The 26,150-nt window shown below is 39.9% G+C and overlaps 1 protein-coding gene across 14 annotated transcripts in view; it reads left to right on the forward strand.

Annotated features, from left to right (window-relative positions):
* Positions 1 to 26,150, forward strand: part of CELF2 (CUGBP Elav-like family member 2) — a 550,097-nt gene that overhangs the window by 478,312 nt on the left and 45,635 nt on the right. For all 14 annotated transcript variants that reach the window (XM_010407804.3, XM_010407802.3, XM_010407801.3 and 11 more), the window contains 4 exons: positions 1,066 to 1,200; positions 11,621 to 11,700; positions 16,608 to 16,766; positions 18,994 to 19,057. In XM_010407804.3, coding sequence (XP_010406106.1) covers positions 1,066 to 1,200; positions 11,621 to 11,700; positions 16,608 to 16,766; positions 18,994 to 19,057 — 438 coding nt within the window. The remainder of the gene's footprint in view (positions 1 to 1,065; positions 1,201 to 11,620; positions 11,701 to 16,607; positions 16,767 to 18,993; positions 19,058 to 26,150) is intronic.

Consider the following 26,150-nt stretch of genomic DNA (forward strand, 5'->3'; position numbering starts at 1 on the left):
CTTTGCTTCCCCACAAACCCTGACAGTCTGCTCATTAACAGGGAATTGGATTTACATGCCATTTCCAAAGAAGAAAGCACTGGTGTATGTACTGTATAATAAGCACTTAGATTTTTGGTTTAATATAGATGGGTCAGTGCATTAACATTTTTAAGTCTTTCCAGAGTGAATTAAGTTTTGATGACCTCTTTCATTTTGACAAGAGTCCTCAGCTTTAGACCTGTAAATTTGAGTTTGATTAATAGGACTGTGTGCATCCTGCTGCAGCAGTCCAGCTTGTGCTTTTGTTGGTGACAGTACAGGCAGGAAATATTCTACCAATAATTCAGGTAAAGCACCTTTTTCTTTTTTTTTTTTTTTTTTTTTTTTTTTTTTTTTTTTTTTGCAAACTCAACATCATCACTCATCCAAGGGTGTTCAAGTGATGTCCTGGAATATGCCTTGTGTCCTCCTGAAGGGGAGAGGGCTGTGGCACTGAAAAAATCAGCAGAAAAATTTAACGCATTCTTTTTCCAGAGCAGTCATTACACATCTGCCTTTCCAGTGCCGTGCATTAAGTTGGCTGAAATTGAAAGCTCAGATAGGAGCTGCTCTCAAAACATTTCTCAGGAATATTTTTCATTAGCTTGTATCATTACGTGCACAATCCCTTCTTCACCCTCACCCCATCATGATTTCTTTCACACATGAGGGGGTGAGGGAATTTATCTGAATTAGAATCTATGCAAAGATATCTTTAAAAGTGTCCTTAACAGAGGATACTTTTCTTTTAGAAGCCGTGTAGCAGAGGTGTATGCAGAGTGACTAAGACAGCCAATTAATATGTTATATAAACAGTGAGCACCACTAGAAAAAGGAGAGAGAGAAAGAGAGAAAAACGAGGTATTTGGGGTGGGGAGGGAGGGGGAGAGGGAGGTTGTAAGTATAAAGTGTTTGCCTTAGGACTTGTCTTCAGTTACAGAGCCAGACTCACATGACTGGAGCTTGGTTTGATGTGGTAATGAAGCATTGATCACAGGAAAAAGATGAAATGGCCTTTGCTCATTCATTATTTTTATCTTCTAGCTGTGGAAGACAGAAAATTGTTCATAGGAATGGTTTCGAAGAAGTGTAATGAGAATGATATCAGGGTGATGTTTTCTCCGTTCGGCCAGATAGAAGAATGCCGAATCCTTCGGGGACCAGATGGGCTGAGCCGAGGTGAGTGTGCAGTCTGTAAAGTCTCTTTTCTTAAGTGCTAATTGGGAGCTTTATGTCACAGCCAAGGTAGGCAGAGCTGCTGTCTGCAGCGAGAGGTTACGCTGTAAAACGTCCCACGTGATGAAGGTATCCACATGAACTTTTCACAGTGACTGAAATTATCACCTTTTATTTCCAATGTCAGAAAGGTCTTGGTGCCAACATATTAACTTGTGTTATCACCCTGTTTGTCAGCTGGAAAGGTTCCTTTGCACCCTGAGAAAACACCCTCAGTTTTCTGCTCTCACAAAATCAAAGTTGCTCCCCTGACCCCATTTCTGCTTTGTAGCACAAAAGGCCAAAAAAAAAAAAGAAAAGGACAGGACCGCAAATGACTGCTCGAAGGCATAAAGGGTGATGGGAACTGGCCCTCGCTGTAGCACTATCTCCTCCATTCCTGTGTTTTCTGTAACTATATGCAAAACATAGGTCTGCTTTATCTGAGAAACAAAGAGGTTAGCTTGGACCTGAGAACTTTGCCTGGACAAAAGTTTGTAAAAAGAGCTTTTAAATCTTGTGCCTCTACCACAACCCAAAAACCAGGGCGGAGGTGTTAAACATGACCATCATGAGTGGTCAAGTGGCCAGCCTGAACTTGGAAATGAAAGCAGCGCAGACTTCAATAGCCAGTGATCCCTTTCGAGTGCAAAAGTACCTTTTAGGGAAAGACCTTCTGAAAACCTATTGAAAAGAAAGATAATTGTATCTTGATGACCCAGACTACATATTAACTCCATGGTATATGGACCTGAATTTATTCTCAGAGCATGAACCTTCTCAAAACATCAGTGCCAGGGGTTGTTGAGTGGAAAAGGAAATTGGGATAGTCCCATCTCTCAGTGCAGGATGATGCTGTGGTACCTGCCACAGACATTTAATGGAACAGGGAATAAGTAATTTTCATTGTGGAGCTGTGAAAAACATCACATCTACAGAAAAAACCAAATACATAGAAAGCACAGTTTATGCATTTTATTACATTTTCAAAAGGCATAGAAAAAAGTAATAGTGCCCATTTTGCATATAGATATGGGTATAGATTTAGAATTTTTTTTCTTTACTTTTGGATCTACTTGTTTCTAGTAGGCAATAGGATCCACAGAATTTGTGCAACAATTTGTGCATGGGGTTTTTTGTTTTGTGGACAGCCCAGTTTCTATAAAACACCTATACATTTCAGCAAAGGAAGTGCAGGTATTCCTATATTTCATGGCACTTCTTGAAAGCACTTACTGTAGTACTTCTGAATAATGACTTGTTGAAAAGCCGCTCTGACAATAAATAGGGAGCCCCAAGAAAATTATGCATATTTATGCTTTGTGATCCCCAAACTTTTGGGGCTGGGATGCAGCAGGCCCTTCAGGCAAGAAGAGCCTCATGATCATGGTTTTTGCCTTGGGGAAGATTAGGGCAGAGTCTGAGGTTGGTTCCTGCAGCTCAGTAAGGAATGTTTACTGATGGAGTCGAGTGTTGCCATTATCTTTCTAGACCCAACACTGAGGCAAAATAAGTATTTCTGATTTTCACTGATTTCATTGTGTAAGCAGCACAGGGAAGGGATGATGGAAGACACAAGTGGGAAAGGAGCTAATTAACTGCTGAAATAACAAGATCTGAGCATCAGATGTTTTGAGCCCCAAAAAAGATTTAATTGACTTGTCAGCATCACCCAACAAAGAAATGGATCTTTCCTGGGATCCATAAAAATCCCACTGCATGCTTGCTTTTATTCAACAGACTGGGTTTAGTAGGAGCATAGAAAAGCTAATTATGAAATCCAACAGAGTAAGTGAGGTTGGTGGGGTAGTTTTGTTCTGCTACGAACAGCAATCTCACGACAATCAGGAGCTGAGATTCCTAAGCCACGTCTCCAATGTATCAGGCAGGGCAGTGTTGTGTGCTGGCCAGCACAGCTGTAGAGTTAATGTGCTGTTCTCTCCTGCTGGAGACTGAAGATCTCAGTCCAGGTAGGTCACACACCAGTAACCACAGCAGAGCTGCATCCTCTGTGCTACTTGGGTTCATTTTGGTCACAATCACGACTGATATTCTATCATGCCCTCATGCCTCATGCCTTGTTAAACTCGAATTGCTTTCTACACACCCATGTTCACACTTTAAAATGAGTTTGGCTGCACCAACCAGGTTTTCAGGCAGATTTTTATCAGCTTCAGAAAACCACCACTCCATGAGATAAGGCAAAGCTTTGGGAAAATGGTTGGTATTGCAGTTGAAATGAAAAGTGCTGAGGGACATCTGCAGAGGAGGGAGCTTGACTGAAAAAGCACAAGGTGAAAAACTGCTTCAGGAGGGAGGACTTACACTGTTAAATCTTTGTAAAGAGTTCCAATTCTTAATGAATTTTAATTCATGTTACCATTTCCAAGATGTTAATTCCCTTTGCCACAAACAGTATTTGTTTTCTCAGCGCCTGTCTGGATGTACTTTCCTCCTAGAGGCAGAGGGGTAAATGAAAAATAGTCACTGTCTGAGGAAAACACTGACCTTTCCATGCCAGAGCCTTCGGGAGCTCAGTTCAGTGCTCACAGCAGTGAGATGGAAATGTGGTCCAGTAAACTCTGTTTGGCATCTCTTTTCAATTGCATAACAAGTGCACATCATGGTATCTCAGATGAAAAGAGCTTGAAAAGTATCTTCCTTGGTATTTATGCCAGCTTTTGAGCTCTCTTAAAAGGTTCAGGCAAATAATCTGCATTACCAGCAGATAGTTGCAAGGAATAGCTCCAGGTTACACTGCTCAGTAGAACAGTTTTGGTTTGGACTGGGTTTGGTTTGTTTTTTTTTTTTTTTTACTTAGTAAAGACTGAAAAGGTTTCAGCTGACTTTTGTTTTAGCCCATGTCTACACCACAACAGCAACCTTACCACTGGTAGGGTAACAATCTGCTCTCAACTCATAGGCAGGATTAGGGTTGTACTGTATCACATGGGCTCCAGTAGCAAGGAGAAATCCCATCCTGTGGCATCAAGGGGAAATTTAACACTTTGTAATGAGTGTGATGTAAGTGCTAAGATAAAGGGAGAGGGGGAGAGAGACAGAACTCGTTCTTTCTGTTGTAGTTCCTAACCAAGAGTTGACAGAACTTTAATAAAGTTGCACCCATTGCTGTCACTATTGATTACAGACCATCACCTTTTCCACTCAAAATTCCTATTGTCAGCTGTTTGAAACTCAGCTGTAAGATGAGACTAAAGTAATGATACAGACCTCCATTGGTAGAGACTTTTAAAGAAACTGAGGGGGTTTTTAGCTTGAGTCATGCTTTCTCCCATTGTTACTCACTCCTGCACCTAAAAAATAACCATTGTTTATACCTGTAACTTGCTATATTTTGATCAGCTACAAGAATAGGCAGCAACCAAAAGGCATTGCCTTCCAAAGGCTCTGGGATAGTCCCTGTGAAATTAGCTGGCTGGCAGCGAGTAATTCCTAGCTGTGAAAAGTATTAAAAAATAAAAATACCCTGTTGGTAGCAGAGATAAAGAAACCAGGGATAGCCAACAGCCATGGAGGCTGGCCACCTCTTGAGCAGGGTTCATGGGACTATCTAAAGAAGCTTGCCACTGCCTGTACGATATTCATTATTCAGAGAGAAGAATTCAGCCTGCAGGGTTGTTTAATCCAGCACTTTTTCTGAAGAGCTAAGTATGCTTTACAAAAATTCATGATTGTGATATCATGTGCTAAGCTTCATTATCATGAAAAAGCAGAAGTGAACTGACGCAGATGATTAAGATTTTAAATCACTTATTGTAAACAGCTTAAGGAAACTTTCAGACCTCCTGACTCCCAGCACTATGTAATGTCTGCATGACCACAGATGCCAACACAGACAGCCAGGCAATGAGAGCTGAGTGTGCAAAAATAGCCAGAAATACCCAAGTTTGATTTGTAGCTGTACCACTGATGTGTTGTATTGACCATAGGTGAGTTGGTCACTCAATCATCTCTGTTCTCTGGGTGCTTAAAGTAAGGGTAGTGATGCTCCTCTGCCTTTGTAAAATGCTTTTTTTTAGATCAGTGGATCAATATCTCTGTATCACTCTAGGAATTATTACCATCCATAATGATGATAAAAAAAATCCTCTTATCCTTATCACAGGAGCACCACATAGCAAATTATTCTGCTGTATTGCTAAGTGCAGATTTATATATCAGATACCAGAAAGAAGTCAACTGGGTTAATAGCATGCGCTGAAAAAACCTGCTAATAACATGTAGAGAGAGTTGGCTATACCATAAAAATTGTGAAAAAGCTCAAAATGCATTTTTCTACATCTTCTAAGCTCCTAATTGTATGATTTTTTTAACAAAACATCACCAGGCACATGGGACGAGTGAACATTTCTGCAGACATTGATTACAAGGATTGTTTTTTTCATTCTTTCTTTGCTTTAAGAGCAGGTTAGAAATGGAATAGCAAGTTACACCATGGTCAGGCAATTTAATTTCTTGAAAATCCATTCAGAACTTTGAGATTCAAGGGTTTTCTTGATGAATTAGTAAAAGAAAATTAGTATTTGCATCCCAATTAATTGCAGGGAAGGATAGGTGAGGAGACTTTTATGCTGGGTTTTTTTTTTTCCTCTGAATATTTACTGCTCCCTTCTGAGCTAAACTAACATGAAGTGCCAGCTATGGGAGCACCCTAGATTAGGGGTCACCTTCTGAATTGTGTATCAGTAAGTGGTGGGAAACGAGGACAGTGGAAGTGCTGTATTTTTAATAGCTCTTCAGAAGTACCTCAGTGCCTTATTCCCTTTGCTGCAATGTGGTAACATTTTCATTTTTTCCAATCACTATGGCACATTTAATTTTGTTTTCCCTTGCTGAAGCTCTTTTGCAGCTGGGAGGGAAGAAACGCATCCAACTGACCAATGTCTCTGCTGGCCTTTGGCCAGAAACTACATCTCAGATTTCCATTACTGCAGTTTTGCAGCAATCCCTCCCAAGAGGGAAGCCTGAAATGAAATAATTTGCAAGAGGCTTTATTCCAACAAGAAGATCATCGAGGCACAGTTAGAGAATGTGGTCTTTGGTACCCATTTAATTCCGGGTTTGCGTAAATTCCACCTACTGAGATCTGTACTTTGCAGGGTGGGTAATTGAATGTCCAATTAGAAATGCTTTGAGGGAACCATGAACTTCAGGAAATTTAAAATCTACAACGTGTCATCCAGTCAATAGTCAAGTCAGTAGAGCTGAAGAGCTGAGGCATGGTTACAGGACATGCCTCTTGTTACCTTTATGTGCCTGATATGCATAAACTGAAGAGCTTCACTGTGGCTTTTTGCAAATTATTTTCTTTAGACTGAATTGTTGGACATGGTCTCAGACATGTCATTGTGTGTCTTAGGTAATACTTAGCAACCAAATATCACTACAGTAAACAATTTCATGTGCAATTTAGTTTGTAGATGAAATGTATTTTAACCACCAAGACAGATTTTTGTGTGACGTCTTCATTAGAAGGCTGTTTTCCAGGATGTTCCTTCCTTCAGACTGGGCTGTATTAGCACAGTGTAGAAAAGGAAAAGTCTACTTTGCAATCTCAGCTAGAAACATTTTAACCCAACTAGAGCTTATTTTTATCACACTTCAATTTCCATAGCTTTTTATTCAAGCCTTATCTTCTCTTTAAATAGAAGCTTTCATCTCAGAGGATCCCAACTACTCCTTGCAGGAGTATCTGGCAGCTTTTCACTTTTGTTTCTTCACAGAAATTGAAGAAAAACTTTGTTTACAGTGTACTTGGAAGCTCTGGGGCAACCATTACAGCACCAGCTGCGCAGCCACCACTCACAGCACTACGGTTGCTTGGGTGGCTTTGAAAATCTCTTGAGTCTTCTTCTGTGTAAAAAACATGTTTTTAGACTTCCAAACAATGTCTCTGCATTTTGCATCTCCCTTTGGCCTCACTTTAAAACCTCTGGTAGACAACGGTGGTTTCATGAGGGAGCTTTCCTGCGTAGGTATAAACCTTACCTGAGGCTTCCATATGTAAAAATGTTCTACTTCACTTGCAGCTTACAGGTATTGATCTTGGGTTAGGCTGTGCAAGAACTGATGACTGAATGTTTCTCAACAGTCTAGGAAAACCTGAGATGAGAAGAATCACATGAAGCAGGAGCTGAAATGGGGCAGAGCTGAGCTTTTTTAAATATTTCAAACATTCAGTCGCTCAAGCAGCAAGCCCTAGTTCTGGGATGGCCAGGATCAAGGAGGAGGCCTATCACATTTCACTGCTTTTTCAAAATTCTCTTTTATTTTGTTGTGGGAGAGGGGTAAGGAGCAAGCCTGTGAGTTTAGATGTTCTCTCAGCCAACGTGGCAGATGTGATAATGTGCTCCAAAATTTCTACTATGCCAGGGCTGGGTGCCTTACTCCAGTTCTGCCTGCTGGAGGAAATTACTTCCAGCAGCCTTTCCCCAGTCACTCATTTATCTGCTGTAGGGGGTGAGAAGGCAGCCTTGGAGAAGCAGCTAAAACTCTTACATCTTCTTTCTCCCTCCGCTTTTCTTTCTGTCAGTGATCCCTGACGTTTTGAAACCAGAGCTGATAAATAAGTGCAAGGTGTCTTGCAGGTTGGCTGTTTTTACAAAACAATCTATTTTTTGGTGTAGCTAGGTAGCTGGTTGTACAAAATGAAGTTATTTCAAGGCATTAGCTATAGAAATATCCCCCTCTCCATATTTTCCTTCCCAGAGAACTCGATAGCTCCAGTAAGAAGGGAATAATTGAATATCAGGATTCAGTGGGGTAGAACAGGAATAGTTTGCTTGTAGCTATGGGTCCAGAAGACCTCGGTCCATTGCATGCCAATCAATGCCATGTTTCATAGGATGAGGTAAGAGGCTACAAAAATCTTTCTTGTTTCCTTGCACCATGAGGCATGAAATCTGATTAGTCCTGTCCTCTTATAATTGTGATTTACGGTCCTAAAGCTGGCAGTGTGTTCCCAAAAGACCACCTGCACCCATGTGATACAGTGAGTGAGAGTGTGCTGGAAAGGGTTTTCCCAACCCTTCAGAATCATAAATAAATGAAATCCAGTGTCCTTGGACACCAACTTTTGATTAAATTCTAGGTGCCCAACAAAACCATCCTCTTCGAGTGCATTTGTGCCCCACAGAGGAAAATCAAGGTCCTGCCATTGGCCATGGCAATAAATACAAGCATTTCAGAAGAACAGCTTTTCTGAACACCTAAATTATAAATGCAAAGTGATTGAGTTAAATAGACCAAATCTTATGACATAGGCTTAGCTTCGCTCCGGTGTGGCAGTCTGGTCATGAAGGAAAGGACTCCACAGTTCACACAAAATATATAGGATTCCATATTCCACGCATAATAAAATACATATGCACTCATAATAAATATACAGATGTTGTGTGTGAGTGTCCAGGTTTGGTAGCTGAAAAATAACCCTTGAATGTGAATACATGTAGCAATGTCTGGAAAGATGGGTAAATTAACAAATGTTTAATTGGGACATTTATTGGCAACCTCTTAAAGTCTGGGTTTTCAAATAATTTAGAAATAACATTGTCTACTGAATTTTTGCTATGTTATTGAGGTAAATTGGAAATTTGCCGTGCAAATGGCCACTGTCCATCGGTGGGAAATGGCCTGCTGAATGGAGATAACAAGGGGACCTAACCTTGTAGCCTCTGGCTGGCAAACCCTAATTAAAATGCAGTCCTATCCTCTCTGTGGAATGCTGCTTCCAAATGCTCATATTCAAGCTGCATAACCTCATTCATCAGGCATTCCCCTTGCCCAAAGAACAAGTTTCTTTCAAATTGGTACAGAGATCTGCTACAAAGGTCTTTTTGCTCCATGACAAAGGCAACAAGACCCATGCAAATGGTTTTGGGCTGAGGAGTGAGGAGGAAGGCTTTGCAGTGGTGTTGGGTGCTGAAAGTACCCAACAGCTGAGCCCTGTGGTTAAAAAGAGAGAAAGCTTAAGGGAGGGAAGGGGGTCTGCTTTATCTTGAGAGGAATGCAGCCTTATTTCTCTGCTGATTCACATTGCTTTTGAGACCTGCTAATTGCAACATCTCTCAGTAAGTTACTTACAGCAGAACTGCTGGGGAGAAATTGTGATAAATGCATAAACTGTGTCTTATTGATTTTTGTTGACATTTTACATGCTTCTCATGCATTTGAAACCTCCATTCAGTAATTGTCACTATAATACACACTCCTGGATAGTGAGAGCCAAAGAAGTGAATGAAGCAGTTTCTTGACCGTTATCAACAATATTATTCAAGGCTCTGCATGAGGTTCCTTGCCTGCCCTCCACTATAACTCTATTTGTGCTCATCCCCAACTGCATTTGCAAAACAAGAAAAGAAAACCCTTGGTGTTATTTCCTCTGTTAATGTTAATAACAGAAATGGTATTAAGAGAGATTACTTTGAGACTGATGGTAAATTTGTGCCTCTTTAATTTTAGTGTATGCAGCACGATGGAATCTAGCAGAAGTACTGTAGTTTATTTACCCTTCTACTGCACATTTTGTTTAGGTTGCTGTACAGAAAGCTGGTTTGTTACATCATATTCTTTGACAGAAATTTGTTGCTGAACAAGACTAGTATAGCAACATGTAGTGAGGCTAAACAGTAGTGAGACATCATCAGCTGTTTTGTTACCTAAGAAATACAGAGAGTCACAATGCTGCGGTGAAGTTCGGGTGAAAGCATTCTGATTTCTGATTTTATGATGCTCATCTATCAGCCAGAGGTACATAAGCCAGCTTAGGTTCTCTTGAATCAAGGGCCTTTACATTAAAGAGAAAAAAAAAAATACCACATGATGCAAAAATGCATTGACTTTATTTTCATGACTAGATGTAGTGCTTTTGGGTAATGATCAGGCATTGCTTTCTCTTACTGTTGTTTGATTAAAATGTGAATACAGTCTTGACTTGATAATCTTACCAGGTACACACAGAACTAAAAAGAAAAGGTATTCTATGCCTCAAATTGATTTGCGTAAACCAAACAATCTGTTGCTTGCTGGATTGCAAAATAGTTTATTTTGCCCATTGGCCACAGGGGCAACAATATTGTATTTTTGATGCCAGAATGTAGCTTTCATGCATTAGCTCTAAAATGACAATATGCTTTAGCCTCTCAGTGCTTAGATCTGCTTCATTTGGAAATCTTTTAAGTAGTAATAATAATAATGTTTTGAGGAAATTGAGTGGAACACTAAATTATTCTCTGAAACCTAAGTTCAAACTGTGCAAGGCTAAGGGAGCTGAAAATCAATGCACTTTTAAAGTCATTAGAGATCACAAGTGAAATAAGTCTGTGTTGCTTTAGCTAAGCTTTTAGTGTGCCATGGTATTATTACAAAATCAGCCTGAATCTGCATTAATTTCACACTCTTTTTCTTTAAGATGCCCAAGGGTGCATGAAGAATAAAATGTAAATCTCAGGAGGAAATGTTTTTATTAGGCAAAAGGGCAGTGAGTCATGCACTAAAAACGTTGACCTGCACCATGCCCAGTGTAGGTATGGCTGACAATAGTAAAAGGGTGGAAAAATAGCCCAGGAATTAGCCTACTGGCTTTTCATTATGATTTTAAAGGCTGAAGAGGGGAAAAAAAGAGTGATTTTTCAGTTATTCATGCATAGCTTCAGAATTGTTCAAGCTGGTGGTAGCTTTCACAGCTCAAAGAATTATACTTGTATGTAGGAGAAACAAAAACCATAAGGATTTTTATTTTTAATATGTTATTTTCTTAAATGTTGAGATTTCACCTACATTACTGAATTTTGTCTGAGTCTTTTCACACACAGTCACAGGCTACACGGTGGAGTTTTTCTCATTCTTATTTGTATGATCATTCTTGGTGCATCACAGTAATTTGTGATGCTATGGACCCCTTTATTAAATTCTCAGTTCAGCTGTCGGTGATGCTGACATTTATTCACTATCCACAGTTTACCTACACAAAAGCCAGAGCAAGCAATTGTTAATGCATGTTCTGAATAGATTTAACTATGGCTACATAAAAGCCTTATTTATTTCAAACCCTGTGGCTAAAGAACAAAAACAGTAATAAAACAAAACAAAGAAAGAAAGAAAAACAAACCAAAACAAACCAAAAAATTAAATAAAAACCTTCTTGTCACCCATCCCCACCTAATTTTTTTTCTTTCTTCGATGGTCAGATTAGCAAGTCAGCACTGTCAATAAATAAACTAGAGAAGTTGTTTATTTTTATGTACTACTGAGAACAGTGTCGTCTTGTGGCCGTTCTCGTAGACTGTGTTGGTTTAACAAGCGTCCAACCCTTTTGTCTTGTTGTTTTTTGTCTTTCCTGCTCCCTGTCCCCTTGTTCCCACAGGCTGTGCGTTTGTCACATTTTCTACAAGGGCAATGGCACAGAATGCAATCAAAGCCATGCACCAGTCTCAGACCATGGAGGTACAGTACTGTATCATTTGCCCTTTCTTTGTTTTCTTTGTGCAAATGATTGCGAATGGTAAAGCCATGCTCTCCTGGATCAGATCAGACACATGACAATCACAGATTTAAATTTTTTACCAGTTCACTCTAGCTGTCTTCGTGAAGCGTGATTTTTCTCAATCACCTGAAAGAGCACAGTAAGGCTGCTGTGTGGTATCCAAACACAGCTCTCAATCCTGTTTTCAGTGGCATTCAGCTGAAAATAAAAATGTTGTGAATACCACTCCTCATTTGTACTCAGAGTATCTCTCTGATGAGTAAATTACCTCTATTATATTTAACACACGTTCCCCCAAAAGAAAAATCTTAGCTTCTTTTAAATAGATTTCTAAGTGTTGTGGTTTGCACTGCTCTGAGAAAAAGCTCAAGAGGTTTAACATGGCCACACTGAGTTACTAGTGCATGTGTTTTTCTGCAAATAGAATCTCTTTTTAAGTTAGTATGATTTCGCCTTCTTCATGTAGCCAATAAAAATGCTAATGATGACAGAACATATTGGAGTGTGGCACTTCCTGCAGAGCACCATCGTGGCTGGCCCATCATAAGCAACACTCTTCATTCCCTTCCAAACTGCCTCTATGGCCTCATATTTTATCATCATGAGCAACTCAAAACTTTAAACTGGTTCACTTAATGTGACTTTAGCTGCTAGTTAATGATCTGGTCATTGGAGTGGTTATTGAATGCCACAGCTTGTCTGGCAATCTCAAAACTTTTTTCAGTCTGTGATTTTTGTCATGGTCTTTCAGAATTTTGCACAAAAAACCGCACAAGTATGAAATCTTTACTTACTCTGGATCTTCTAGCTTATCATTGGAGAGTGCATGTTATACTGTATTATGTATACTGTATCTTCGTGTAGTGATGATTTTTCTCAGAGGTGGCATTGATGTTATGTGCACTTGTTTCTTTTTTTTTTTTTTTTTTAATTTCTTTTTCCACCAGGACCTTTCAATTTTTTTTTTTTTTTTCTCTCAGTGATTTTCCTTTGCAATGCTCTAGTCTCCCAAAGCATGCTGGGTGCTAAACAATCATTATTGCGTCATGTCGTTGAGCTGCTTTGTGTAACGAGCCAAGGGGGGAGACCAGGGGTGGGAGGGTGGACAGAGAACAAGGAGGAGGAGAAGATAAAATTCAAGCCAGTGCATGAAAATGTCACTAACTGTTTCCTGTATAGTACAAGTAATGATATCAGCATTGCAAAGCTATTGTCTTTCCAAACATCACGTTTGAATTTGGTTGAGCTTCTTTTATAATCAATGTGTTTTCTTTTCAGTGCAATGCATTTTTAGACCCTGGGTATACAGTTTTAGTTGAGAATCTGCCAATGAGATGAGAATAAATGAAATTATCTTTACTAGAAAGCTGCTGTTATACAGTCTATGCAGTCTGACAGTTTATTGTGAAAAAACTGCCTCTTTGAGTCTCTGGAATAATACCTGTAGTAATTTGTCTGCCATGCACTGCTCCATTAATTCCGATCTGTATGTTTTGCTGGGTTTGATTCCAAGTAAAAAGGAAATGTTTATTGGTAATACTGTGTTTTACCTATATTTTCCATGTGTTTTAATGTATTTTTCTGTCTAGCAAAATGAATTTTACACAGCTCTACTTCCGAATGATGCCTTTAAGATGGTAAAATAAAGACATAACACCTCCCAGACAATTCTCCCACTCTTCTGTTTTATGTGGCACTCCAAAAGGGGCTGCATTTTGACGGGATACTCTTAATGAGATTAGTTCTGTAGAATAGTTACCCTTGGATCAGAATCCTTCTCAACACCTTTACAGACATCATCAATGAGATCCCCAAAGTGGCAAAGCAATTCCAAATATTTCGCACTTTGAACATCTGGGTCTTTGCGTCAGTTGAGCTCAGGCTGAGTCCCTTCTTGGAAAGAAGCCATACAACCTCCCGCTCCATGGAGGAGGGACTCAACCCAACAACACACAGAAAAATATGAAGGCAGCACCAGCTGTTGGGGAGAAAATGGCACTGAATGGCATGGAAATATGAAGCCATTGAATGAGGAAGGCAGATGCACCTTGTATGTGTGCTGGAAGCTTCCCCTCAAGCTAGAAAATGGAAGTGCATAATACAGAAAACACCCTGTAGGCAAAAAAAACCCCATTTGCTCACGTTTGCCAATACTTTTCTAGAGAAAAGTTAAATTGGGTTGACTAGTGTTACATGTCAACCCTCAGCCTGAAACAGTCATCCTTGGACACTTTGGCTTCTTGCTCTTTTGCAAGCAAAAGTGGGCTTAGGGGAAGATATGTAGTACACAATTGCATTGCAACCCAATTACTACAGATTTTTTTTCCTATTTTATTATCTTCAGTTCTTTAGCATGTGTCATTGACCAAGATGAATTCTCAAAGAGGGCTAAGAAAGAGCAATGGGGATGTTAAGTCCAGATGAACACATCTCTTAGAATAATGCATTCTTTTACTGCTCTTTCCACCTGACTTACTGACCTGGTTAAATCAACTGATTTTTAAAATATAATTGCTGCTCTAAAGTGTTTGCTCTTCCGTTTCTTTTCTATGGAGTTCTTTTTTTTGTTTGTTTAAGCCAATCAAATGCAGCACCAGTCGAAGATACTAATTTGTTATCATAGAGTAAATTTGACGCAGCAATAACAACCCTTTTCTCATATAGAGCCACTTGCTAGATATAATCTCAGTCTTCAGAATGTTTGCTTTCTTGAAAATGATGAAGTGATGAAATATAGAGCAGGCGGTGAAAAAATGAATTATAGATTCATAAATTGCAGAGATATTGTTTTTATACAATTTACTGACATTTAAGCATTCATAAATATGTCAGCTGTAGTGTTGAATGCTGAACTACTGAACTGAAAACTGGAATAACCATATAATATTTCTTCCTTTGATACTCATTTCTGTTTCTTTGGAAATAGACTTGATTCTCTTGTACATCCAGGCAGAAGGCAGTAAGTTCCAGTTGTTCTTAGCCCAGTGTTACCAAACCCCATATTAGATAGAAAGAGCTTCCTTTTTTTTTTATTAGCAAAACCAGAAAAATCTCTCTCACATCCTCTACCCCCTGGCTCCTTTCTCTTTCTTCTTTTTTTCTTAATGATCTTATTTTTAATATTAGTATAAAAATCACTAGAGAGAGGTAATTGTGTAACAAGCTGACTCCTTCATAATCTTTATTTGATTGCTGGAGTGTTATGTATCTTCTTTCTTCCTCACTGAAACACTGAAAGACATTTTTACAATGAAACACACAGGAAAAGAATTTGATGTGGAATAATAAACCACAAGTGATGATTTTCTAAGATAATTCTAAAGGAACAGTGTTGATGGGAGATCTTTATATGAGATATTATTATTATTGTTGTTATTGTTATTATTATTGTGGTTTATTTCATCATTTCATCTGATGATTGTGAATATTTTTATCACTTGTCCTGGTGTGAGGTTCTTCAGAGAAAAGGTACATGGCTGCTTTTTGTAAATAATTGAGGACAGGAACTTTTCTGAAGATGTTCAGAGTGTTGTGAGAGCAGCCATGGGAAGAGTAGGTGAAGTATAACCCTGCTCTGCATCCCACGCTATACACTCTGGCTAGAGCACTGCTGTGTTTCTTGGACTTGAGTCACTTATCACTCCTGCCATTGTGTTCAGATTGAAGTTAGACAAGAAATTAGTATAACAAAGCATGGCAAGGGAAGTTATTCATTGGATGCTGTGAAGTTGAAAAGCAGTATGAAATGGATTGACAGTTCCAATGACTCACAAAATGCTTGAATTAATTTGAAGAACTGCATCATTGCAGTATATAGTTTTCTTTCTTGATCTGAAAAAAATGAAGACTTGAAAGGTTAAAATATGAAACATTTCTTAGCAGGGAAAAGAAACAGAGAGAAATCAACAGAGACATCTTTCGTAATCACGTCTCATTCTCTCAGTGACTTTGCCCAGGAATGGCCAATTTGAAGTCCTAAGGAAATTCCAGTTTACCTCAAAAGTCCATTGGTCTGTGACCTTCAACTTCTTCCCAAGGGTCCCTCAGCCATGGGTGAGGAGTAGGCTGCAGACCAGACCTCTAGCTCTTTCTACAGCTTCCCTATTTCCTAAGGCATCTTACAGCCTTGCCATACCATGTAACAAGAGGCTGATAGAAGCAATAGAAGAAATGGTGGCAATCAGGAATGGGCTGCCATCGCCAGAACTAGTCCCTTTCGGTCTGCATCCTGCCCTTTGTTCACATCTCAAGGGTGCTTGATACAAAGCGTGCCTGGGAGCGGACCGCAGGTGGGTGAATTGACCGGGAGTCCTTGGTGTGAACAGGGCCGGTGCCTCGCTGATGGTGGGCGCTGAGGTAAATCTGCTGCTCCCAGTCTATTTAGGGGGCACACGCCAGCTGCACCGAGCGTGACGGCACAGCCAGACCGCAGTGGCAGGGCGGTGTTGGCTGTGTGGTCCCTGGCAGCGCAGAGGTTGGACACCTCTCCCTTTGGCGATGCCTCGAAAACAGACTGCAGACAAAGCATCACGTCCATCTCATCAGCTGTGAAGCTTAATTAAAGAGGACTGGTACGCTTTGCTGTCTCTGGCAGCAATTTTGATAGCTGGAAGGAAAAGAGAGCCTGAGGAAAGGTGCTTTATAAAAAGAGCTGGGGAATCAATAATTTCTCCATAGCCTCTTTTCCTAAGAACATGAAAATCTTAGTCCTTGTGGTCCTACACATGCCAGTCACAAAGAGAGGGTGAGCGATGTCATTGTGCCAGTGCCAGTGCCAGTGGCCCTACAGGACATGGCTGAGCTCACAAGGTGAGGGTGACCTGGTGTGATTTAACCCTTCTGTCTTTCCCGATCTGTCCAACCACAGGGCTGCTCTTCGCCAATCGTGGTGAAGTTTGCTGACACCCAAAAGGACAAGGAGCAGCGGCGTTTGCAGCAGCAGTTGGCTCAGCAGATGCAACAGCTCAATACTGCCACTTGGGGAAACCTCACAGGTCTTGGAGGACTCACACCACAATATCTAGCTGTAAGTTCACTTCAGAGGCGGTGGCTGTATTATACTGTAGTTATTTTAGGACCATGGTAAATCAGTTCTAGTAAACTCCCTGCACTGCTAAATTGTCCAGGAAACACAGTGTGTCTTCTTCTGGGTGTGTTTATCATGTGGCCTAAAAATAAATAACAAAGAATAGAATCTGAATAAGCTTTTGAAGATGTGCCCGTGCTGTCAAAGGCAAATATTTAAAGTATTCTTTTGCTGCAAAACAAATCATAGATTCATAGAAAGGCTTGGGTTAGAAGGGACCTTAAAGATCATCTAGTTCCAACCCCTCTGCCATAAATAAAATTTGATTCCATTAGTTTTAATGGGGGGTTTTGAATGTTAGTCTGGTTTTTACAGCTGGAATAAAATTTAAGTTTTTCCTTAGGGGAGGACAGATAGGCAACTGAATACTGTGGGGGCTATATCCATATGGTGCGGCCTCTAAGCTAGAATATTGTGGTTCAATCAGCAAATTTCCACATTTTCATTTGGAAATGGCTTTTGCTTTAATACGTGGTCCTGTCAATGCTAAACATGCATGGTTCATATCCCCTCACACAGAAAGTGAAGGTGGCCAGGAAAAGCCATAAATTTAAAACGGTATTTTCCTTGGTCCATTTGTAAGATGAGAAGCTGGTAGCTGCTGTCCCTGCTGGAAAATCTGAAATCCACAGCCACGTGTCTTAGGCCCTGGATGGCCAAGAGAGGCTCCCCTTCATCGCAGCTGAGAGGGAGCCACTGCCTTTTGTGGCTCTGGAGTTCAGAGGTCTGGTTGAGGAGCTTTTGGATAACTTGGGGGTTCCTCATGGTTCCAAGTAAGACAAATAGAACCTCACGAAGTGCAAGGCCAAGTGCAAGGTCCTGACCCTGGATCAGGGCAATCCCAAGCACAAGAGAATGAATCGAGAGCAGCCCTGAGGAGAACTTGGAAGTGTTGGTGGATGAGAAGCTTAACATGACTTGTCACTGTGCACTTCCAGCCCAGAAAGCCAAACATGTCCTGGGCTGCATCCCCAGCACTGTGGGCGGCAGGTCAAGGGAGGAGGTTCTGTCCCTCTGCTCTGCTCTGGTGAGACCCCACCTGCAGTGCTGGATCCAGCTCTGGAGCCTCCAGTACAGGAAAAACATGGACATGTTCGAGTGAATCCAGAGGATGCCACAAAGGTGATCAGAGGGCTGAAGCACCTCCACTATGGAGAGAGAGCTGAAAGAGTTGAAGCTGTTCAGCCTGGAAAAGAGAAGCCTCTGGGACCTTAGAGTTTTCCATACCTGAAGGGGGCCTCCGAGAAAGCTAGAGAGGGCCTTTTTACAGGAGCATTTAGTGACAGGACAAGGGATAATTATTTTAAACTGAGAGACGGCAGGTTTAGATTAGATGCTCAGAAGAAATTGTTTCCTATGAGGGTGGTACAGGTCATCCAGAGAAGCTGAGGCTGCTCCATCCCTGGAACTGTTCAAGGCCAAGCTGGATGGGGCTTTGAGCAACCTGGTCTAGTGGAAGGTGTCCTTGCTGTGACCTGGGAGTTGGAAGTGGATGATCCTTAAGATCTCTTCCAACCCAAACCATTCTAGGAGTCTATGAAATACATGTGCCCATATATATGTATTGTGTATGTATAAATAACATCATTTGCGTGCATACAATGCTTTGGTATAGTGATATAAACAGCAATTTACCCAGCAATTAAAAATATATGTTAGTACTGAGGTAGGCTAATTAATACTGAGATAGGCTAAATTGCTATATATATATAAATACCAGTCTAATGAATATCTGTGTGCTTGATTCATAAAGATAATAAAGAAAAAACTGAATTCACAGGGGTGGGGAGGAATGGACCATGATTGACAGAGATGAGTTATGGTAACTACTAGACAACAGAGGGTTGTAATTAGTCACACTATGTTGGTTTAAATAGATTTAACACCTGGTTGTTAAAAAGAATAAATTGATTAATTGTTTTAAAGCAGCCATGTTATTGAGTTTCCCTTGTGTCTCTGTGTTTCTTAATAGAGATTAGACATTAATATGGATTTACAGCATTGACTCTAGGGATGTTCATTCCAACAGCAGACAGAAGCAAGAGACTATATAAATGTAAAGGAAAGCAGAAATATTCCAAATGTGAAATGATAGCTCATTTTAGTTTTATCTTCATTTGTTACATTACTGTTAGATAGATTGCTGTGTTGTGTTGTTCATTTGCAGCTTCTGCAGCAAGCAACTTCCTCCAGTAACTTGGGTGCCTTCAGCGGCATTCAGCAAATGGCCGGTGAGTTAAAAGCCCTTTCATTTTGCTCCAGCTATGTCTTGTATTCTTAAGCTATTGAATTCTGTACCTCTAATAATCGCATTGTCAGGGGGTGGGGGGCATGTTGCGTATTAAATGTGGCAGATGTATTGGCAGGGAACAGCTCACGGTTCAGCGTCAATAGAAACACTTTCACCCCTCTTTCAGAACTGAAATTAAACCCAGTGCTCCCAGGTTGTGCAAACAGTTTGTCTTGCATTAGTCACCTGCCATTTGGCCAAAGTAACCAATTGTAAATTGCAGGAGAGCTCTTAGTCCCTGCAGCCGTATCCTGCCCTATGAAAAGTGTCAGGAAAGCAACAGCAGGATTACATTCTAATTTCCAGTGAGATTTCTGTGTCCTGAAAAATCAAATTAATGGCAGCCCTCAAACATTTTAATAATATGTGGTGAGGAAAAATGTTCTGACCTTTTTAATGAAACCCAAGATTACAGGCCTACCTTCAGTATGAATTTTCAGGCTCCTTTTATAATCACGGAAAATTAACTGGGTGCCTTTTTGACTTTGGAACCCTAGTTGGCAAAATTGCACAACAGAGATTTTATGTAAAAGTATAATCTTTAGTCTGGAGGAAAAAAAGAAAGAAAGAAAAGGGGGAAAGAGAATCAAAGTGTGAGCGGATTTGAAAGCCAGCTAGTTGGAGGGTTTCTTAGTAATGAGCTGTGTGCCAGTAGTAACTGATGTGTAGTGATTAGCAAAAGGTCATTCCCACTGTGTGACCTACCATGCTGATATCCTAACTTAACATGATGCTAGAGAAGGCAGCATGTGCAGTAAATCAGAGCACAGATGCACATTATGCCTGCCGTGAGGAACTGTTAAAAAGCGGTTTTTTTTTCTTTTTACAGGAAAAAAAAAAGAAAGAATCACAAAACCCCTAAATTGCTACATTAGTTTATTTTAATCATGAGCCCACTGAATCAATGAAATACAACATTACGCTTGCTTCATCATCACAAAACAAGGGCTAAAATATTCAGAAGTCTTTATGAGCACCATTTCTCATTCTTTTTTTAATCTTGGTCTTTTGCTGCTTCTGGTTCTGCTTTGAATAAAGCCTGAAACACTTTAACAAGTATATATATACCACACTGTATAGCTATACCCCACAGGTATTCTTTGCTCAATCATTATATTATGCCATTATTGCAGTGACATCAGAGAATAATGTGAACCTACTGTCTGACAATATAAATTGGCCTACAGATGACAATATCTCTGAATTATTCTCTCTTCTTCCTTCCTGCTGGCAGTGCTTGCTGGTTCTATTATGTTACACTTGCAATCTAGCATTTTTTTCATCAAAATAATGTATCTTAATATGATAAACAGAACAGAGTAGTTCAGCACAGTTTTATACTTGGCAGTTTTGGAAGTGGTTTTGAGCTCAAAGATTGTGTTTTAATGTTTTGATATTTGGTTAGGTCTACAAAATGAAAGAATTGGGACACTGAGGAAAAATAATGTGGTATTCATCGCCTTATGTGCACCTTAGACGTTTTTGTTGCCTATTTCTCGCTGTTAGTGTAGTTTCAGCTTTGTCTTCAATAACTCTGTTGAAAGTAAGGATTTTAGTCAAGTATTTCCAGGATGGGCTTTCAATCCAGGATGTGATTTATTCTCTGAAAATCATAGGGTCTTGAGACGAAAAGAAAGTCATCTCAAGAAATCATAGCGGCACATCATTGTTACTTAAGGGACATACTTTTTCAACTGCAAATTTGATTGCTAATGCACTCATCTGTGGGATAATTTGATGACTGACTGTCTCTCTTGGAAAAAAATGTATTTTATATCTCACATTCATGTTATCAAAACAGCTTGAAGTTTACATCTTTCCCCAAAACATGTGACTCTTAAATCTTTATGTTCAAGGTAAAATTAGTGATACTAAATTGTTCTCCAAGCTGCATCTCTACATGAAAGTGCCAAAGACTAAGCACTATTTCATTGTTAGAACTGAGAGTTCACATCCTCTCCTTGGAAATCAGGCAGTACTATGTCATGCAGTGCATCTGATATTAACAATTTGTATATTATGTTTTATGGAAGGAATAGAAAGTATTCCTGTGTCTGCAGCAAGAGCTTGCATTACCAGCTGAAGCTATCTTTGAACATTTATAAAGGCCTAAAGTTTTTTGACTTAAGCTGTACAGGTTCATTTCACAAAAAAGAATCTAATATGTAATTCCATGTTGCATATCGTTTGCCTACTAATATAACATTTCAAAGTGAGGAATAAAATCCAGACACAATTGAGTGAGGTGCTAAAGAAGGTCCGTCATTGCAGCTTTCAAGTTCTTTGAACTTCGTGTTTGAGGGGTGCAACTTTTATCCTTGAAGTCGATGGGTGTGCTTACCATGTAATTCAGACACTAAAAGTTTGATCAAAAGCCGCATGAGCCATTGAAATTCCACCCTTACTTCCATGTCAGGGCTCTATCACCTCTTTTGTGCTTAAATCTTGATGAAGTCACGGTTTGCTACATTAGGACTTCTGATACAGCCACCCCCTTGAACAAAATTAGGGCCCTTTGGATCTGCAAGTGTTTATTTGTACTGCTAAAGCTTGTGTTGTCTCTGTACAGAACAGAAGAGGCACAGCACACATCCCGCTGCACATGTGAAGAGTTATTTCCTATGCTCAGTGATATTATTTCTTAAATCAAAGCAATTTTCTTTGCTAGCAGAGCAAAGACACTGCTCTTCAGTGTGGAGTTTTAAATTCCCTTTCCCTAATGCCATGCCTCAGTCTGGCTAAAGTAGTTCTTATGTTGCAAAAGCAGTGGCTCTTGGATTTTGGTGAAAGGAGTGGGATTTTTAGGCGTTTGTGATTGAAAAATATTGTAGTTTCTTCATTTGTGTGTTTGTTTTTTGTAAGCTGGGAATACAGTCCAAAGAAAAACGGGAATTTTTCTCAAGAACTCTCTAACATACAGATGTTAAACACACAACACCAGGTCTAAAAGTGAACACTGTTCTTGCTGTAGCAGCCCACTGGCCCTGCTATATATTCAGCATTGTGTGAAGTCCAAGCAAATCATGAAACTGGTTTAATGAAAATTTGAGATCCTAAAATTTGGGAGACAAAAAGCTGTAGCTTGCCATTTAGCTTTCCAAGATTTAAGGTTCCATGCTTAATTCTCCAGTTCAGTTTTATCTCATTTCTATTGAAAAATGAGATTTTCATGAAATCATTCTACTTCATGAGTCAAGCCAAAGAAAACAATGTAATATGTTGAGACTGGTAATAAAGCTGGGAGAGCTGGCAGTGGTGCCTTTGGTATTACAGTAATCCCCTGGTCTTGATTACAGGCACTAATTCTACCTTGCCAAAGTCTGCTTCATTGTCCTGTGTAAAACATGCAAGGACATGCCATCCTTATGGGTATATTTCATAGTGAGCACTTCCTCACTTTTCCTCCCCTCCTCTGATACCTGCTAATGCTAATTTAAAGGCAATGTTTCCTCTCACATGCCTCTCACGAGCCTCAGTGTCCAGCCTGCACTTTGTCTTTGGGGAAGGCCAATAATGTAGATGAATTACATTATGTTATTTGGTTGTCTTACTGTAAAAGACAATGCAAGCTACATTAAACACTAGCAACCTTTCAAGCAAACAAAATTTCCTTCTTCAAATATATACAAATTGCTTGGGAAGCTTAGTTCAAAGGAGATTGATGTTGCTTGAATGTTTGCATTGAATTTGGCTGGTGCTGGAGCAGGTCCTAAAGGCTGCAGTTATTTGAGCCAACCTGCCTGTTTAAGAGCTCAGGAATTACTACACAGATGGTGTAAACAGGAGATTTACTATTGCTAGGATGATTGTAGAAAATATTTCAATGTTTTCAATATTTAAACAATATACGGTCAAGGAAGATTTTCTATTGTCCATTAATGTCAAATGTTTTGGCAGGAACAAATATTGGTTCATACAACAATGTTTCCATATGTGTAACCATTCAAGACATAAAAAAATGTACAGTACTTATAAAAGACACAAAGGGTTTCTCTTAATTTCATTGAATAGACAGTGTACCTTGCTTTCTGAAGTTAAACAGGAGGAGAAGCCATGGGTCTGGCTTTTCTTCTTTGTCTTTCAGATCCCTAAGCCCTCTGCAGCTGGGACTTTCAATATTTTTCCAATGTATATATTTTTTGCAGTCCTGTCCAAGTTCTCTCACAGTTTGGTTGTGTTTGGGGTTGAACTTCTGGCCTTTTCTGAGCCCTGTTCAATCCATTCCACCCTTCTTCGGCTACCCAAGCCATATTTCCTCCTGTTGCAGAGTCTGTAGGAGCAGATGGATGAGAGAAAGTCTGTGAGGTTCTGCTTTCTGAATATTTTCGTCTAATTGTTGGATTGGCTCGTTGGATCTGGAGGGACCAGTTGGAAGCCGGGACCATCTGCACAAAAGCTCTATACTTTTGCATTGGCCAAAGGATCCTTTATATCCTCTGACTCTTGGATGGCTTCATTCCAGCAAAGCCATACAGAAGGAGGATTTCTCCTGCTATGACCTCTTTAGGGATATCATATTAAAAGTAAAGGTCACTGAGAAACTGTTTCCAGCTCAAGGGAGATAGCTGTTTCTTAAAGATAACTACTAGTTTTGAAAATGCTGACCTCAGGGACCAAAAACATTCAGCTTTTGTAACACTAATTCCATTGAAAGTCCTAGTTATTTTAACACACAAAATTAGTTTTTTTTCTTCTTCTTTTAACTAATAAATTAAACAACTCTAGCATTTTTGGAGAGACAGAGTTTGCAGCAAGTGAGCCTGTTCACAATCCACACGTTGCTCCTTCTCAGAGAAGGAGAGGCACCTTGAGAGGAAAAAGCAGTGCTAAGCAGTTGGGGAGACGTGCTTATTCAGGTGGTAAAAGTGCATGACATGGATGTTTGGCCAAGTCAGGGCACAAGATCTGTAGTTCTGTGTGGGCTTTCCATAACCAGTAAATGGAGGGCGAGGGGGCTTTTTTTTGCCTTGGCCCCTGTGTGGATGGAATTCATCCAACTGAACCCCAGCAGTTTGGAAAGCAGGCATCCCATCTCCCTGCAATGTCAGTGAAGAGGGAGTCACTCCCAGGTAACGATGCATCCTGCCAAGGCTGAGGTTAATCTATTTTATGGATATTAGGAAAATATTATGTATATTAGGAAGAAGTCCTTCCCTGTGAGGTTGGTGAGGCCCTGACCCAGAGAGCTGTGAATGCTCCATCCCTGGAAATGTTCAAGGCCAGGTTGGACAGGGCTTGGAGCAACCTGGACTAATGGAAAGTGTCCCTGCCCATAGCAGGGGGGTTGGAACTAGATGGTCTTTATGGTCCTTTCCAACTCAAATGTTCTATGAGTCAATGGTTCTATGATTCTCTTTTAGGATCAGATGATTTCGTTATCCCCTCTCTCTTCTTTGACTATAGCACGAGCCTGAGTGAGTAACTTTTTTTTGGACGAAGTTTGATCAGATGAATCCTTCCAACTAGGACTGAAGAAGTTTCCATTAACAAAAGCATCCTTCTTGCCAGGATGTGTTTAGAGCATGTATAACCTGAAAATGGGCTGAAATCCTACATAAGTCAAAACATGACTTGAGGGGGATTGGAATTAGGTGATCTTTAAGGTCCCTTCCAACTCAAACCATTCTATGATTCTGTGAACCTCTGGTCAGATTTAAGCACATACTCTTAAAAAACAGAGCAGAATCAACTGTGGACTTAAAAGTTGTTTTAAGGGCTTTGCTCAATCAAACAGTAACTGGTCAGGGTACCTCAAGCACCATTCAGCTAAGCAGCTTTCTAAAAGTATACACAGAATATGTATGGATTGATGGAGGTAGCACTTAGCTCTCCTGTCTATTTTAATTCTTAGAATATTGCTGGAATAGCCTCACCCTCCACACCTTTCCACACATTTTACCATCAGCATCCAAAATGGCTGATGTCAGTGTTAGCAAATAGTTGCTTTTTAGCTTGGGGATGATAAATTTTACCTTCATCCACATTTTTTAAGCTGCAGCCAGGATTTAATTCAGATGGAATAAATCGTAATAATTGAGAAGGATAAAATTTCCAAAGCAAAGGAAGTCAAGTCAGTGGGAACTGCTTATGAGCTATCAGATTTGGCTCTGATAATCACCACTGACTTTGAAACTCTCCATGCATACGGTGCCTCTAAATGTAGCTGGTGCCTTCCTTTTTTAGGAATTTGTTCAGTGAGCAAATCTCAGCTATTTCCTAATATGATTATATTATGGTTTTAGAAACCCAAGAGCTGATGAGGCCTAAGAAGTCTTCAGGAACGGCTTGTGACTCCGTTCCCTCCTCTACAAATATCCAATAATTCCAAATTTACAGTTATCACAGGAGAAAAGCTGAAGTGACTGAAACGAGGCAAATTACTTCATTGTATGAAAGTTTGTGTCAGAGGCAGCACAAGAAGTTGTAAAATGTAAATCTCGTGCTCTCAAATTTCCCCGTGTTTTCACAGAACTGCATCTGTGACTGTGCAGCACTACAAAAATTTCCTGTGAATGTGCTAATAGGCCTTATGAGAATGTTCTATCACCATCCATCTGTCACTTTTTAACAGGCCTGATTGGCAAGCACTTGTAACAACTGACATCTGTTCTCGCTTATTGATATGTAGATTTATGGTAATTGCTGTGAACAATAAGACACAAAATTACCTAAGGTGAACATTAAATTAAATTTTCATGCCCCTATCCTTATAAATAATTTTTTTTTAAATCTTAAGTTTCAAGCAAGGCATACTGTGCATCTGTTTTGTACATAATTTAATTGTTTTTTTAATCTGCCAAATAACAAAATGAAAGTTGAATTTCCTTGCGATCTTGAATATTTGCCAAGCTGATAGCACATTGGTAAATACATGTTATTAAAAATGGAATCAAACTGTATTGTGATTCTGAAGTTTTTAATCATTTCCCTTTAATTCCCAACATTGTCTCCATCATGAAGATCAAGAGTTATTCCTTACCCACAAGGGGGGTTTTTTTCCCTACAGGAGGATTTTCATTTTTCATGTGCAGCTC

This window comes from Corvus cornix, chromosome 1A (genome assembly GCF_000738735.6).
Source record: "Corvus cornix cornix isolate S_Up_H32 chromosome 1A, ASM73873v5, whole genome shotgun sequence".
Classification (NCBI taxonomy): Eukaryota; Metazoa; Chordata; class Aves; order Passeriformes; family Corvidae; genus Corvus; species Corvus cornix.